At 42.9% G+C, this 18,036-nt stretch overlaps 1 protein-coding gene across 1 annotated transcript; it reads right to left on the bottom strand.

The window, feature by feature from the left end:
• Nucleotides 1-283: 283 nt before the first annotated feature.
• Nucleotides 284-16,139, bottom strand: LOC139664819 (equilibrative nucleoside transporter 2-like). Its single transcript, XM_071543791.1, is given in 14 exon segments — nucleotides 284-467; nucleotides 618-756; nucleotides 759-816; nucleotides 2,999-3,084; nucleotides 3,283-3,385; nucleotides 4,029-4,216; nucleotides 4,770-4,860; nucleotides 5,721-5,818; nucleotides 6,113-6,247; nucleotides 6,422-6,561; nucleotides 7,080-7,225; nucleotides 9,137-9,218; nucleotides 9,467-9,526; nucleotides 15,983-16,139. Coding segments are annotated over 13 exon segments (1,410 nt in total). The 5' UTR covers nucleotides 9,499-9,526; nucleotides 15,983-16,139; the 3' UTR covers nucleotides 284-355.
• Nucleotides 16,140-18,036: the final 1,897 nt, after the last annotated feature.

The following is an 18,036-nucleotide window of genomic DNA, read 5'->3' as shown; positions in this document are numbered from 1 at the left end:
ACTTCCAAGAGTCATTTAGGTGAATGTGTGTGTGTGTGTGTGGGTGTGTGTGTGTGTGTGTGTGTGGGTGGGGGGAGGTAACAAATCCCTGGTATGCCGCTTATCTCCTGCGATCACCGGTTCCGTTTCATAAGCAGTCTGTTTGCTTTCTTTTTCTTTTCTTTTCTTTTTTTGACCCATGGTCCCACGTCACTCGAGGAGAGACGGACGATAAAACCATTTATCACGTCATTTCCCCCCGTCGAGGTGTGTGTGTGCGCGAGTGTATTCTACAGTATTTACGTATACTGTATATGTATGTGTGTGTGTGTGTGTGTGTGTGTGTGTGTGTGTGTGTGTGTGTGTGTGTGTCTCTCTAGACCAGGGCTCGGAGGGGGAAGGACAGGGACGCCCCTATGGACAAACCCAGGGAGAGGAAGAAGGTCATCAGGGCGCCTGCTGTCTCCGCATCCTTGGGCTCCACCAACCTGAAAACAGAGAAAGAGAGAGAGAGAGAGAGAGAGAGAGAGAGAGAGAGAGAGAGAGAGAGAGAGAGAGAGAGAGACAGGGGGCTTTTCAGTGTCACATCAACATCTATCCGGCGTCTAAATGTTGGCGGTCACTCGTTTTGCACTCACTGCGGCGCGTAGGACATGGAGAGGCAGACGAAGTAGCCGCTGGACAGGGAGAAGAGCATCATGATGAAGGCGAAGGCGACGTCGTGGGGGAAGTAGACGGGGAGGAAGGAGCGGCCCTGGACGTTGCAGAGCATCAGCAGGGGACGAACACGACCCGGGACACGACCAGCGCCGGGAACAGGCGGGACTCCTTGCGAGGCTGGAGAGGGAAGGGGAAGGGAGGGAGGGAGAGAGAGAGAAAGAGAGAGAGAAAGAGAGAGAGAGAGAATTAATAATTAGATAATTCCTTCACATAGTTTACTGATCCTCACTCTGTGATGGAGGCTCTGGGTACGGGAGCTGAACACGCAGCAACCCAGTTCCTCTGTCCAGGCACTGACTCTCTCACACACACACACACCTAGACTGATATTCATCTTGATGCTTTGGCAATATTGTCTGTGAAGTTTCAAGCCAATAAAGCACATTGAATTGAATTGAGGGAGAGAGAGAGAGAGAGAGAGAGAGAGAGAGAGAGAGAGAGAGAGAGAGAGAGAGAGAGAGAGAGAGAGAGAGAGAGAGAGAGAGAGAGAGAGAGAGAGAGAGAGAGAGAGAGAGAGAGAGAGAGAGAGAGAGAGAGAGAGAGAGAGAGAGAGAGAGAGAGAATCTTAATCTCTCAATATCTTGAAACCCCACATATTTGATATTTTTCTCTTTGAATGTTATTGTGTACTGCATATAAAATGTGTGTAACCCTTGTTACCAACAAACATTAATTCCTTCACATAGTTTACTGATCCTCACTCTCACTCGCACTGACTCTCTCTCTCTCTCACACACACACACACACACCCACCTAGACTGATATTCACCTTGATGCTTTGGCAATATTGTCTGTGAACTTTCATGCCAATAAAGCACGTTGAATTGAAAATTGAATTGAGAGAGAGAGTCGGCAGGTTTTTTTTTCAGATGGGAGAGATGGATAGGAGGAAGAGAGAGAGAGAGAGAGAGAGAGAAGCACAGAGTGGATTTTGAAAGCCAGAGACAAACAGATTAGAGTAGAGATGGAAAAAGTGAAAAGGGAGGGGCGGAAAGACAGAGGAGGGAGTAATGAGAGAGAGAAAGGCACAAATATGGGTTTTGGACGGGAGGGAAGGGAGATGAAAACAGGGCGAGGGCGGGAGAGAGAGAGAGAGAGAGAGAGGAAAATGGAAGATAGTTTATTGGGGAGGAAATGGTTTTCCACAGTTAAGTGCATGCGATACACAAAGCAAATATCCACTACATTACTAAGGAAAGCTGTTGGATGTGATGTTTGCAGACGCGGACATCACAAGAGCAAACACCGCTGTGTGTGTGATACTGTCCCTGTTCGTACACGGCGAGAGCGGAGGGAGAGAAAGGAGGTAAGATTTTTTTCATTTTCATTTGCGTAGGCGTGGGAGCTAAGGAGCCTGCATTGTGTGGGAGAGATGAACCATCTGGCACAATAAAAAAAAAAAAAAAACATGGGTGGGAGATTGTGAGAGTGCATGAGAGGTAATATCCTGTCAGTGACCCGGCTTCACTCCAAGTCCTGTTCTCATTATCAGTTCCAATATCCGTTAGTTGAAAACGCCTCTCATTTGGATACTTAATACAAAGAAATCTGGACTGGTCATACTGCACAAGGCGTGCATGTGTTGGTTTTGGCCACATGACAACGTTTTATTGCCTCTACACTAGGGACGCAGCACGTACACCATGTAAATTTGTTGATTTTGCATATTCATAATGCGCTGCTTTAGTTTGACTATGGCTACAGAAAGCCCAAACCCAGTGCACTTGTTTTCTAAAAACTCTTGATACAGACAAACTAGAAATACTGTTATCGGAAACCCAATGATAAGGTTCTGGGTTCACTGCAAAGCTGCAACAGCAGAAACTGACATGTGGAAACAGCTCCTTGGAAGTAGGTGAAGTTGTGCCAGAAACCCTTACTCTACATGTGGAAACAGCTCAACAGGAAAAAAAAACAACTAAAAACTAAAATAATAAGTAATTTGATGCACACAATTCGACCCAGGTTAAACAGGTTAAACTACAACGTTGGAATAGTTTCTCCTAGGCTTTCCAGGAGTCCAAATTATTAGGCAAGCAATAGCTGTAATGCAGTATTTTGTTTATGGAAGTATGCTGAAATGTTGTTTGGTTATAAACTACATTCCAGATACTAATTATTAGTCATTCACATTCATCAATAACGCAATAAAACGATCAACAAATTAATCACATCGTTAGTTGCAGCACTACTTTACATTTTTCTAGTGGTGAGGACAGTTTTCCAGCCATGGGAGAGGTCCAGCTGCAGAACGGATGCAGAGGAAACACTGTCTTCCAGTGTTTTGTCAGACACTCACCCACTGTATCCAGGAAGTGATGGTCCGGCCAAACCAGTCGCACATGTTGAAAATCAAGAAGCAGCACACCGAGATGAAGAAGCGCTCTGAAGCGGGGGGGGGGGGGAGAAGAACAGGAGTTACAAGGTAGGAAAAGAGAAGAAAAAAAAAAATGCATTTCAATTCAGCCTATTATCAACAGAGCAAGTTGTCCTTTCTGTTAGCCACATGGCCTACAGGGCATACATACAGAGGTGTGTTTTAGTGCAGTGGGGATCTGATCTAATGGGCAGGTGTGGTCGTACCCCATCTCCCTGGGAACAGCGTTTTGACGTCCACGGTGACGGCGGGGAAGACGGACAGAGTGACCGTGAACACGAACGTCACGCAGAACGCCATCACCCAGACCTGGAAAAGGAACGAAGGCAGAGAGAGCGTTAAACACACATTTGAGTTAAGAGGAGGAAGTGACATTTAGACATGAGGAAACAGTGACTACATTTACACACAGCCTGATAACACGTTAACAGGATTAATTTTATTTTATTCCACATATTATTCCACAGCTCGCTAAATATTTTTTAAAAGAAAGCTAAAAACGTATCTCTTCACTTTAGCCTTTAACTAGCTACGACTTTCCTGATACAGGCCTTAAACTTTTTTTTTTTTTTTTTTTTTTACACTTTGCTTCGCACTTATGCTGCACTTCTTTTAAAATGTTGTATTTTACTTGATTTTAATCATTCCATGTACTCTATTTCTTAACTTTATTTTTATTATTATTCAGTGGGTTTTATTTTCCATCTTATGTTATGCTCATTCTATGTCTGTTTTCATGCATGTAATTTCTTTGTTGTAAAGCACTTTGAGCTGCATTTCTTGTATGAAAGGTGCTATACAAATAAAGTTTATTATTATGATTATTATTATTATAAACTGCCACAAACGCGAGTAAACAACTGAAACATCGAGCCAATTTTGATTTTCTCATGCATATAAAACGACGTCAGTCTAAGTAAACCTAGTGAACGACAGCCTTGTGGTATCGGACCTTTTTGAAGACCTCCTTGACCGAGGACTTGGCTTCCACGCGCTCGGCCTGCTCCAGGGCCAGGAAGGCCTGCCTGGTCTCGTCTGAGGTCTTGCCGCCCTCGGCCTCGGGGCCGCCGCCGCCGCCGCCGTTGGCCACCGAGCCGTTGGCGTGGCCGTTCGGCTTGCCGTTCTCCACCGTGCTCGTCTCTGGAATTAAAGCCACAGCGTATTACATATATTTTAACACACTGACAAATAAACTTTGTTGTTGTTCAACAGGTGTGTGAATTAAATAAACCAAATATGGCGTTATTCAGTTATTCAAACTGCACTTCATTGGTTGCCATGGGCTTGTGTCAGCATTCGTGGAAAATACCATGTTGCTGAAAAGAGAAGATCTGAGGCCGATGGGACTCTGTGTCTGACAGACCTCGTCTTTGTCTGGGGGGCTGCCAGGACTCTAATTGGATAAATTGACCTAACGAGATAATGTCCCATTGAATTGGTTTGATTCAACCAGACTGTGAGGGACAGAGCTGGAGAGTCAGTGGAAAGGCACCGAGGCGTTTATCCACTGTCAAGACAAATGTTCCATCATATTAGTGTCACTTATGTTTCAGAGCTGGCACTTCAGCATTAAGTTGCATGGTGAAATGATGATGAAAAGAGAGATTAATACGGAGGCGTTTTATAATTGCTACAAAATAAATAATGTGTGTAAGAGTTCGGTGAGGTAAGCCATCGGGTAAAAAAAACCCACCTTTCAGCAGCTCGTGGGTGGTGTCTGCCTCATACTGGCTGCTCCTGTCCTCGTACTGGCTGCTTCGGTCCAAGTAGAACTGGGCAAACTCCTGTATGGAAACACCAGACAAAACTGAACAAATTAGGCCTAAAATACACACTCTTCATACTAGTAGATGACAAGGATAAAAAGAGACAACGCTATTGGGCTAATACCTTTGCTGACGGGGTGGAGTTTAGTGGAGTTTGACAAAAGAGGATTAGAGTCTGCTTGCCAACTAACTCTAACAAAAGTGCTAAATGACATGGATAACTAATCCAAAGAGATAAGTTAAAACACGTCAAATATAATTCAACCTGCTTAAAGCAACTTGGCGGGCCCAAATGTCAGCGAGAGGTAATTGTTTGACTTTTGAGGATTTGATTACGAAGACGTCATGCATTAAACTGGACGGACTGCTCGCTTGCTACTGCTTCTCTATATATATATTGTATATATATATATATATATATATCTCTCTATAAGTTTTGATTCATCACCTCCTGTGCAGCGAGCAGTTTTCCCACCAGAAATTAATTGGTGCTATTAGGGGTGAAAAGGGTCTCAATTAGTGGGAATGCTCTTTCCCACTTTGTGATTTAGGCTGATGAGACGGCTGGATTCTCACATAAAATCTTCCCTAGTGTAGCTTTAAAAGTCTTTTTGGCCACCAAGGAGCTTCTCAAATACTTGATTTTATTTTATTTTTTTTCTTGTGAAAGACCAGTCTTCATTCCAACCAAGCCCTCTCCACAGTGTTACTGCTTAAGCCTTTCTAAATGGCAGGTAAAAGCCTGGTAGGGAGAATCCTAGAAACTGACTTGAGTGCATTCTGTGGTACTGTGCACATAAGACAGTGGGTGGGGGTCAGGTGAGGTGAGGCGGTGGATTATGGGTAATGTAGTCATACGGTGTTGGGAGGTGACTGACCAGGCGGGGCAGAAGCAGGTAGCTGAAGAGCGTGACCAGGGTGCCGACACACGGCGTGATGAAGTAGCCCAACGCTGCCGACTCAGAGTCCGCGTCGCCTGAGTGACACACACACACACACACACACACACACACACACACACACACAAGTTAGCTGAGAAGGATTCTGAAAATAAAAAACACTGGATAGCTGAAAACATCATTCAAAAAGGGACCCAACATGAGCTCTGTCCTTCGAATTCAAACAGTGTGTGGTGTGTGGTGGGTGGCTGATTTGACTTGCTGCACATCCCATTTGCATTGATTCTGTTACTAGGCAACTGGGGATTTGGCGGCCAGTGGCATTTTGTCTGTATTGTGTGTGTGTGTGTGTGTGTGTGTGTGTATCTCACTGGCTATGGCTAGCAGCATGGCGATGGCAGCAAAGGTCCCGGCGAGGCCCTGTCCGCTCATGAAGATGGCACTGTACCTCTGAGGCAGCAGACCCACCAGGCCGAACAGACTGCCCTGCAGCACCGCACCGAACGCTGGGGGGAGAGGGGGGGCGGGGTTAATTTAGTATAACACACACACACACACACAGTCTTCTCTCTTATCTCTTGTTTGCTCTCACCCACTCTTTCTCTCTCTCTCTCGCAGCACATCCAGTCTCTCTCTTTCGCAGCCTCTCACCCAACTCGCCCACGGCCACATGAACTTACAGTTGATGAACCAGATAGTAGCCATGGTGACAGAGAAGAAGCGGTCTTCCTCCATGGGCACTTTGACCAGGACTGCTGTGAGGATGAAGAGCAGCAGGATAAAGACCAGGCTGCCGCCGATGCGCACCGCCTCAGATATCCTGAAACACACAGCGGCCAAAACGCACGTCAGCGACTTCCCCATGGAGCGGCTCGGCAGTACAGCCAGAGAAGCTGAAGTAGTCACAATCAGTAACTTCCAATTAGAATCACCACTTTTACTGAAAAATATGGGAGAACTGCCATCCTTCTACGTGTGAAAAACACAAAATATTGCCTCGCTTTGATTTCTGACACATGGCACTTAGTGTTGGATTGTAATTTTGGGGACATTCTCTCATAATAATTGTATTTACACTCTGTTGTTAATGTGGCCTGTGTGTCTCTGATCTCCTCTGGTTTGGATGACTGGATCTTTAATAAATCTTCAATCTTAGATGCATTCACATCTGGATTTTATGTGTTTTTGCTCCATCTTATTACAATTTGATCACCAAGGATGCGTGTTAATGTCAGGTGTAAAAGGAGACAGACTGATAGCAGTATTGGTGCACCTCTATCCTCCACCCTGTTAAGGCTAAGCCAGGCTCTAAAACAACCCCTCTGAAGTCTCACTGACCTCTGGTAGAGGAAGGAGTTGAGCAGCGTGAAGAGCAGCAGGGGCAGCTGGGATAGCAGGGTCATCCAGTTGTTGAAGTAGTACTCTTTGCGGACCACCGCCGTGCCGTTGCTCCATTCTGTCGTGTTCAGACGGCCCTGGAAATACTAGAAACCCAGAGGAAACAAGACAGACATTAGACAACCACTGTCAAATTAGTATCCTGCACCCCGCTACTTGACTAAAAGGCTAAATATGAACATGTACTGCGGTGAAGAAGAGTGAAAGTACTCAAGTATGTCCAGGGTTAAATGAGTTTCAACCTAATGATTCAAGGTTGTAATGTTATGTAACATCTTAGCACATAAGGCCAGGAGCAAATGTACCAACCAAGTGAATATGACATAAACCTGCTACATAGACACACCCTAGCTTGTGCATAGTCTATTTCCATTTGTGTTGGTAATTGTTACCACAGCACTATCACTACAGCGCCTTGGTCTTCAAAAGGCAAATGCAGGTCAGTCAGGTTAGAGTTAGGGTTACTCATCTGTACCTGGATGCTATCAAACTACATCACATTACAATTTCTAGCAGCAGCAGCATTTCTGTTCTTTACTGAGCGCGATCTCATCAATAAAAGGCAGTTCTATTTTGAAAAACTGAACTAACTATACATTTTCACACCTCGGCTGTGAATTTTCACACAACGCCCATAATCCTCTTCACGTATGCAAATTAATTAGAATTAGGTCACACCATTGATGATCATAAGAGAACACATACTCTAGCAGTTTATAATAAAGCACCTCTATCAACACACTGCAGCATCAACAGGTCTCAGGTTTGGCTCAGTTTACAGTGGCCTCTACTGTAGTTGACATAAATAATAAAGCCGCATTTTCACAATAGAGAGGCGTAAGCTAGCTAATTAGAGCAGAGATCCAACAGAAACATCTAATGAAGAGATATGATGTCACCATGCTAAATAATATAATAATAATACTGCTTTGTCGTTTGCTTTTTTGGGCTTGAGAACAAAGTGTGTTGTGATGGTGGCCGGTCCTGTGTAGCACCGTCCTCCACTGTGGAGCAGTTGAAAAATAGCTAAGGCCGTGTAGTGTCAATGTTTACAGTGGAATAAACTTGCTTATAAACGCACTGTGGATCATGGAGTTCCCTAAAGGACGGGAATGTAACATGTATGTGAAAAAGAGACACCTGAAGACATGCATGCACGTGCGTACACGCTACCAAAACACGTTTACATCCTGGCCACATACTTCCAACCTGACTAATCCTATCCATACTGTATGCTTACATTACATGTGCATGCAGCCGTTAACAGATATTCTTGACATTTTCCTGAATTACATAAAACGGCTTACTGCGCCTAAACCCAGCTAATCCCCTCAAACGAGCAAAGTGATCTGCATTGGCTTGGGTCCAGCATGTGACTCTTTAAGAAGTCTGAGAAGGTTTTGGCCCTTGGGGTTACGGGCCGACAAATCACTCTTTCAAGATAGATCTGTGTAGATCTGTAGGGCTTTGATTTGGAAAAAAGTCTGAACCAGACACTGAACCAACCATTACACATCTTGTGGAGAGTATTCGTGCAGTGTAGTGTAGGGCTGCAACTAACGATTATTTTCATTGTGGATTAATCTGTCGATTATTTTCCCGATTAATCGATTAGTTGTTTGATCTATAAAATGTCAGAAAATAGTGAAAAATGTGGATCAGTGTTTCCCAAAGCCCAAGATGACGTCCTCAAATGTCTTGTTTTGTCCACAACCCAAAGATATTCAGTTTACTGTCATAGAGGAGTAAAGAAACCAGAAAATATTCACATTTAAGAAGCTGGAATCAGAGAATTTTGACTTATTTTTCTTAAAAAATTACTCAAACCGATTAATCGATTGTCAAAATAGTTGGTGACTAATTTAATAGTTGACAACTAATCGATTAATTGATTAATCGTTGCAGATCTAGTGTAGTGGTCTGTAAGCACTCTGGAAACAATTCAGCAGAAGGAGCAGATAATGAGTCAGATTTTGTTTTGGGTTTGTTTTTTTTACCATGGAGGCAGTCATGAAGAAGTTCCATGGCAGCAGCGTTCCCAAGCCCAGAATGAAGAAAATGATTCCCACCAAGCAAGCACTGCAGACAGGAAGAAAGATTATTATTGTTCCAATAACCCATCACTACTTCCTCAAAACGCTGCTAAACATCAATATAGAGTGTTATATATGTGTTAAATATTGATACTCTGCTTCTTTTTTAAAGAACTGAAAAGACATTTTTAAAACACGTTTTCTTGTAAGCAGTAACCAAACACGAAACTGTGGCTGAGAGTAGGAAACAGGAAGTGAGACTCTCTAGTTTCGTCAGATGTCGGGTCGACTCACCGGTCCTGCGGGGAGTCCGTCCGTCCCTTCATGCTGATGTAGGAGCTTCTTCTGGTGAAACTGCAAGGGCAACAGGAGAGAGGAAACGTCAGCAGCATCTCCACAGTGCACAGGGAGCGTGTCGTTTTTGTTTTTTGTCCCGGGGACACTCGTCTGCCAAGGTTTCCCCGCTACTTACAGATCCCAGGAATCCCGTTACATTCTGGCAGGAGGCTGCGAGGAGGCGGTCCAAAGCAAGTGCTAGATATATAGTACCACACCGGTGCGGTATGTGTATCAAATATCACATTACATTCTCCTGCGACCCTGTTATATTATGGAGGTGAGCATGAATGGAGAGAGAGAGACGCCAGGCCAGCAGCGCATGGAGCGGTTCCCAGTCCGATGACCTGAATACGTTTGGTCAGTCCCAATGATTTTCCAATGAGGCTTTGGCACAGGAGGCGGCACCCTGAGGCCCCAGTACTCCCCCCCCCCCCCCCCCCCCCCTTTAGTGTGTAGATTAGTCAAGAATCTGAGAGTTCACTAAGGAATAAGATACATCTTTTCTATAAAGTATGGCAACCTTTTATCGACTACATGGAGAATCTCCCATCTCACATGATTGAATGATCTTCTGTATGGTCTATCTCTATTCTCACCACACTAGTGTTGAAAAAGAATATTCTACTGTGGTTAAGGCTAACCTATCTCTCATTTGTCTGTTGAATTATTTTTGAGATGTCTGTAATGTACTGTGAATGTTTTTGTATTGTCATTGTGTGGCTGTTGATGTTTTGTATACTTTTTGAAAAACCAAAATAAAATACTCTATAAAAAAAAAAGAATCTGAGAGTTCACTCCCTGTGTACACACATATAGACCCATCAATTCACTCAGTGTGCGGGGTACAAAAAAAAAAAGAATCAAACACATACACACACACACACACACACAGGCGCAAACTCACCAACAGAGCCAAATGGGGTATTGACCCAGCTGCTCCGGCTATCTGGGTGACGGTTAGTTAATTCCATGAGGGCTTTGCCGTGATAACAGAAGAGTCCTGTTGCCTGTTATAAGGCCACTGGCAAAGCTGTGAGTGGGAAAAACCACTGCAGATCCAGCTTGTAGATTAAAGAGGGAAAATATGGCCATCCTGCATGTTTTGACGTGCTGAGGGGAGAAGCAGGCCAGACGAGGATAACTGGGGATTGACTCACACACTTCTGCTTGTCCTACTTTAGGAATCAGTACTAGTTCCTTACCTCAAATTACTCGACAACTCCTTTCTTACACACACACCGATACACTGAAAGATTATTTGCTTTTAACTTAAAAGGATAATTCCGGTTATTTTCAACCTGGGCCTTATTTTCCTAGCTTCTGTCATCATGATGATCGATTGTGTTCAAAATTTCGTCAGTTATTTCACGGCAGAGCGTGACGTAGGTCCAGTTCACACTCAAGGGCCAAAGCAAGCTCCAACAGTTAGTTAAAATTTATTTTAACATTAGTTAATATAACATATCTACGCAAGTTTCAGGCGGTGGACAGTCTGAAAGATGGATGCAGGAAGGTCCCACTGCAGTGTGAGTGTTATTGTGTTGAAAGGACGTGTTTTAAATCGCTTTTTGAGTTCAACTGTAGTGGGAGTGTGTTTGCCCTGTGGGTGTGTATTTGAACACAATCAATCATCACGGCGGCAAAAACCAGGACAATAAGGGTCAGGTTGAAAGAACTTGGATTAACTAAGAACTAAGAACTTGGCGGTAGTCAAACACAGGAAACAAATTAAGAAAAAAAGACAGTGTGTCCGTTACAGCCTTTGAGGATGTGGCCTGAGGGTTTTTTTTCCATTGACGCCATCATTTTCTTCTCAGCAAGGTTATGCGTTTCCATCCGTTTACCGCTTGTCTGAAAGGACAATGACTAAGGTCTGAGTGTTTAGTCACCTAGCTAGTCCCCTCTCCTGTTACTGTTGGTAGTAACTTGGCATCGACACCTTGTTTCTACAAACAAAGGCAGGAGCAACACGCACAGACGCACGTAAGCAGACCCAAACGCAGCTGTGGCATTCTCAGACTGTACTACAATCAAGAGATCTGCCCATATGGACAAACAGCTTATATAATGAGACATGAGAACATACAATGTGGAAAAATACATTTCAGTTGTGTCAAACACACTCCCAAACCAACCAAAGAAAAAAAAAAAAAAAAAAAAAAAAAAAATTATTTATTTGCCTCTATGCACTGTATGCATTGCCTCATAGCACCTATGTCCTGTTGGACCAGTACTTAGCTTTATGGCACTTACTCTCTAGTTCTCTCCTGACTAGAACCTTGCTTGTGTTGTATGAAAATCTGATGTGTACGTCGCTTTGGATAAAAGCGTCTGCCAAATGGGAAACTGTAAATTGTAAATTGTAACATGCCCCTCGCTGTTATGCATTTCCTTAATTTCACGGATCACAGAGTTTTTACACTATCTGAGAAGTGAGCCACCTCCACGGCATACGACCTAAATCACAAGCCTCTTTTCTCTCTCCGATAAGATTTTGACGATTTGCGCGGCTTCTTCTCGCATGTCAAGTGAAGCGCGACGCTCTTTAATAATATACTTTATGGGCGTGTATTTCAAAGCGTGGCCGCCTAGCGAACGGGCCCGGTCAAAAGTCATTACATCCCAACTAGACGGCGTGTTTTGAGCAGCCGAGCGGCACCGATAATGAGGGAGTGCTGGTAAATCATAGACAAGGGAAACATGATGTCTAGGCTAAATGCCATAAAATCAGGAAGAGTGGACAGACAGCGATAAGAAAAAAAAAAAAAGACACAAGAGGAGTGAATAAGACATTTACAGGGCTTGGCTAGAATTCAATCAGCTGACCGCCCGCTTCTTCTAAAGCACTAAACGCTCTGTTAATATACTGTAGCTCCTTTGATTAAAATCAATGGAAAACAGCTTGGGGTAAGCCAAGTGGTTTGGTCTCGCACTGCACAAGACGAAAGAAAGAACATTTTGCACATAGCCTGACTGAGCTCTAAGAAAACAAGTCGAACAGACAAACAGCTCCAGAGGCTTTGGAATGAGGTTTGCTTCGGGCGTTTTAGCTTGTGTTTCTGGGTCTTTGTAACATGGCAGAGACCTTCAGCAGTAAGTCTAAGTGGGGGGGACTCAAAACATGAGCCTGTGGGATAAAAGACGCCGTTCATAACAGAGTCACAAGAGGTCTTTTAAGCGCCACTCTGTCACTGGGAATGTCTGCTTGTATAATCTCACTAATAGCCTGACCTAATCGACTTAAGATATGTTTATGATCATAAGTGAAAACAGCTACTGGTTTGCTGTCAAAGTGAACAGTCATAGGACCAGGTGATGTAAGAGATTGCAAACAGACTTAAGACAAAGACAACAATGCGTAAGTGTAAAGTTGCCCTCTGCAAGGTTGGGAACAAGTTAGAGGTGTCTGATGGAAGCAAACACACAGTCTCTAATGGCCTGAGGAAGCTTATAAAGATTTCTGGAAAATCCTGAAAAATCCTGAGGTAGCACTGCCAAATGTGACAAAGATTTTCGAAAAAGCTTTAGTTTTTTTCCCCAGCATGAATCCTGTCCTTTTCTCCATCTCCTCCATTATTTTTAGAGTATTTCCAACCCCCCTTCTGTCACCAACAAAATGTATAGGCCTCGCTGAATAAGTGGTCTCATTGTTTGAAGTGAAAGTGACCTCCTTTGTCACCAAGGCACACATGCAAAACGTGAGTAAAATCTTTATGTCCTAACTAACACGACTGAGGCGGCATTTTATAGACACATTGACCTTTGAAGGCTGCTTTTACCACCAACGCAGTAAAATCTTCAGATCTCCATTCACTTCGAACCCAGCTTTCTAAACATTTAGCTAATTTTAAAACGCAGAAGCAACAATCGCAGCCTGGATAACACTGTCGTAAGAGTGTAGAACGTATTTAGGAGCGAGATTACAACTCCTGTGAGGAAAGCTGGTACTCACATCCTCGTCAATGCTGGAAGGCGTTCAGCCCGGAGGAGGGAAGTGTGGAGGATAAACAGCCAGCTGCCACACAGGAGGCTGGAAATATACTGCTGGTCCCAGCAACACTGGACACTCTGTGTGTGAGTGTGTCTCTCTTCTCATTGAAAAAAAAAACTCTCTCTGCCCTATGGCAATCCTTGCTCTCTTTTCTACACAAACAACTATTCCGAGCCAAGTCTTACTCAATCCACTGTAACTGATTATATTTCAAATACACACATTTCACTCCGTTTCGTTTTCAAACCCTTCCTGTTTCTTAAAAAACAGGTTTTTATGCTGAGATACATCAGCGTCTTTCCAAAGACTTTTAAGATGCAACGAAGTGTTGTCCCCCCGCTGCGGATAACACAGAAATACACACAAAAATAGATTGCCACCCCTCCCCCCCCCCCTTCTGTCCCACGGCCAAAACAAAACTGGATATCACCAATGGATATCGTCTACACCCGCCACACCCTGACTCTTGAGATCAATGATAGCAGTTTGATTTGCGTCACCTGGTTTGAGGTAGGCCTGCTTAATAGCCGGATCAAATCAAGTCCCTATATTGTACAGGTATAACTGATGAGCCTGTCGAAAGTGGCATCAGTTAATCCAGGCCAGGGGTTCCCAAACTTTTTCCCCCATGTCAATGACCCCCAGATCGATACGCTTTAGAGCCTACACACACACATTTGGTAAGGATTTTGTCCCGTGAAACTAGTCAATCTTCTACATTTTCTCCTAACTTTTAGTCAAATTAAAAAGGAAAAATGCCCCCTAAAGCATCTAAAACAACGGTAAGCAGGTGTTGGTGTCAGTCACTCAGAATCAAAGAGCGAGGGCTTCCTTCTCGATTCTCCATTTTGCACCAGCATTGAACAATCGAACAGGGAGAAATCCATCCTAGAAGAGGAAGAGACAGCAGCCGCAACCGACAAGAATGTAATGCAGCCACAAGATAGAAGTGTTTTGAGTAAGAGTGTGGCTGAGATCATAGACACGCCCAAGTGTTTACAAACTGGTTGGCAAGCTAGCTAAAAGGCGTGACGAAGCAAAATCTAACCTGTTCCATTTGCGTTTGAGGATGTCATGGATGAGATAGCTGTTCTGAAGTTCAAGTTCACGCGGCATTCTCCGGGGGTTTGTCGAAAAGGCATTCTGGGAAATGTAGGGAATCACTAGGGGCAGCTTGGGGGAAAGTAGGTACAGACAAAAAGTAAATTACACCCCTTCATCAAAAAATAACTGGTGGGTTTTTGTTTTGCTGAGGACCCCCAGGAAACCACCTCAAGGACCCATGGAGGTCCCTGGACCCCAGTTTGGGAACCACTGGGTTAGTCAGCTAGGCTTTTGTTCCCTAAAGCTTCCATTTCCCTCTTATCCGCTCTCTTTGTTCCAGGTGACGACAGATCCTAATTCTCATTAACCCTTGATGATGATGATGATGATGATGATGATGATGATAAAACCCTGTAGGGCTTTTGTTTCACTAGTGAGTCATCTGGTGGCAGATTATTGGTCCTGTCAGTAATCCAGACTGACTCGGACAGTCCATGTGCTCAGCAGATGGCAGGTGCCATGTTGCATGGCACCCACAGCACCCTATCCACACATTCCCCTCTGTTACAATTAATCCAGACAGAGGCACCAGGAAATTGGCCACATGTTAAGAAAAGGAACTAAAGTAATCCTATAATCAAGTTAGGATACTATTGAAATATCACAGAGACTGTACATCCCTATAGGAATATCATAATATAAGGTCACTATAAACTTACTATTAGGAGTAGAATAGAGTAGAATAGATGCATTGGTCCCTATAGTAACATTAAAGTAATACCATGAAGTACTGTAAGGTCAGTAACCTCACTATTGAGTGCTACAGACACAACACAGATAAATGTTTTTATTATAGTTATAGCATAATAAAATACTATCAAAGCACTACATGGTCGCTATAAACTCACTCCACATGTCCCCCGTGCCAAAAGGATTTTTTCCCCAGCCAATTGTTAGTCTACACATCATCTTATAACTGAATATAAAATGACAAATCATATAATAAGGCAATGATGTAAAAAAAAATAAAAAAAAATAGCTTTGTTGCCATATATAACAATTGGACATTTGGGGATACACCTGTTCTGGCCAGTGTCCGAAGGAGCACGATGCGCCAGAGAGAAAACACTCAAAGGAAGCTCATGCATGTATTTATCATTCTGGTAAGAGTTTAAAAAGGTCTATAACTCGTTTATAATCTCTGGAATCCATATTTCGTGGTAAGAGACCAAGCATGAAACGAGAGGCGCTGTCGTTTCATTAAACCATTGTCGGTGAAGGAGTGAATCGTCAGCTCTTCGTTTAGAGACCGGCGGGGATAACACAGTCTAACATGATGATATTAACAAGACAGAGCTAGCATAACAACATCACCGCCTGATAACGTTAGGTGAGCTGTTTGCTAGCGTTATCTAGGAGTGTGACCACAAACTCACCTTGGAAAGATGTTCTGGTCTAGTTACTGTATTTTCATTATGCTCCGGCTGTAAATACGAGTCAATTTGATATCGCTGCGAAGTCAAAACTGACGATATGAAGGAAACAAAAATAGATATGTGTTCTTCGTCGCTACACGTGGCGAGAACACCAGTAATCCACAAATGGCCACAATGTAAATCAGTTTGGTTTCTACGTTAAGTGTAATTTCCACAAGGTAGAAGCACTTCCGGTCATGACCTTCAAAATAAAACCCTTGTCAACGAACGAATTTTTTTGTTTTTCTCGTTTGTTTGTTGTTTGGTCAGAGGTGTGACCAAGTCAACTTTGCAAGAGTCCGAAGTCCAAGTCTTGAGGCACAAGTCCAAGTCAAGTCCATGTCATTAATGTCAAGTCTCAAGTCTAACAGCAAGTCAAGTCAGAACAAATCAAGCGTCCAGTATCAATTTAATATCTTAAAGAAAACTAAATATCTAGGACTTTTCAATGCAATATGGTTTTAAAAGGATAACAAGTTGGTAAGAGCATCATGAGTTTGATTTCTATAATCAGTTTCAACTTCAATAAATTCAGTCATTCCATACAAATTCAGAAAACAGAATTTAAATTCAGTCGTCTGCTGGAGCAAATCTCATCACTTTCAATCGAAGTCATTTACACAAACACAAGATCTCAAGTCAAGACTTTAGAAACCTTTTCAAGTCATCAAATTACAAGTGAGAATCAAGTCCCAAGTCACCAAAACCCAAGTCAGGTCAAATCTCAAGTCTTCTCTTCATGCTTCAAGTCAAGTCTCAAGCATTTAAAATTGGATTTCAAGTCTGATGCGAGTCCAAGTCATGTGACTCGTGTCCCCACCTCTGTGTTTTGTATTTAAAAACCCTTAACACAATGGGGCAAAACAAGTAAAATAGAAGTATCAAAATAAGGGGTTGGCCAGACAGTGATAGGAGTACTTAAAAAGGAAAGAGAAATGAAGAAAGAAAATACTACTCTGGAACATAGACCGTAAAGGTTTGGAATGATAAAATTAGGACAGACACTGAAGTTTACTCAAGATAAATTAAGCACAGCATATTGTAAACATGTATAGGGTAAATCTATAATTATGGGACATTTCATGTTTGTAGCATATGTTTTTATTAAAATTATTTGAATGCTTTTTAAAATGTTTTTTTAATTTTTTATTTATGATCATGTCTGAGCAAATACCATAGTTATGTGTCATAGCAACTGTCATGAATGAACAGCATCATTGGGGGGAGGTTACAGTATGAATGCAGCATACAATATAATATACCAAAAATACATGCTTAAATATGCTTCGACATATGAATTATATATTTAAGAGGGAATTTGTTTATTAATTTATTTTTTCAAAAAAGTCCTGTTCAAAAAGGAGTGGAAAATTTCACGCTTTTATTTTGAAAGCAGAACCGTGCCTCTTCCGCTGTTATTTCCGTGAAGGTGATGCCTGCAGCAGGTGAAGCGAGAGGTTTCACTCCTGCGAACTTCGGCCGTCGGTTAAATACTCAGCTGTTCCTGTTTTAGCTGGGGGTCACTGAGATGGTCTCGTGTTCAGTTCAATATCTGTGTTTGATTCAGCTAAACAACCTAATGTTTAAGCTTCTCGTAGCGTTGTGAGGCCTAGATATGTCTTTAAATTTGTTCAAAACACTTTAGCAGTTTGGCAAGTGTTCCTGCTTCGCACATGCGTGGTCTGGTGGCGTCTGATATCAGTAATGAATATTTATGAACGGTGAATAATTAGCTGTTGTACATATTAGTTAGGCATTTTGCTAGCTCACTATACATTAATGATCTCATTTTAGACAGTAGTACGCATGTGCAAGGTGATTTCCGGGTCTAAGCTTACCATTCTATAACAGGAGGTGAATTATCTTGACTGACACACTATCGACGCCCTTCCTTCATAGTGTGTGTCAGTTTATTTCCTGTTTTCAGCAGTGACAGAAGAATAGAACTTACTCAAGCAGAAATATATCACGGGTCTAACATAGGATCAACAGGCTTTGTCTGCTTGTCTGTTACT

Source organism: Centroberyx affinis, unplaced genomic scaffold (genome assembly GCF_046629955.1).
Source record: "Centroberyx affinis isolate AG114_WGS23_722 - 3 ecotype Tasmania unplaced genomic scaffold, CSIRO-AGI_Caff_v1 ptg004377l_1, whole genome shotgun sequence".
Classification (NCBI taxonomy): Eukaryota; Metazoa; Chordata; class Actinopteri; order Beryciformes; family Berycidae; genus Centroberyx; species Centroberyx affinis.
Note: the sequence above shows the minus strand (reverse complement) of the source record. Positions and strands in the feature narration are given on the sequence as shown.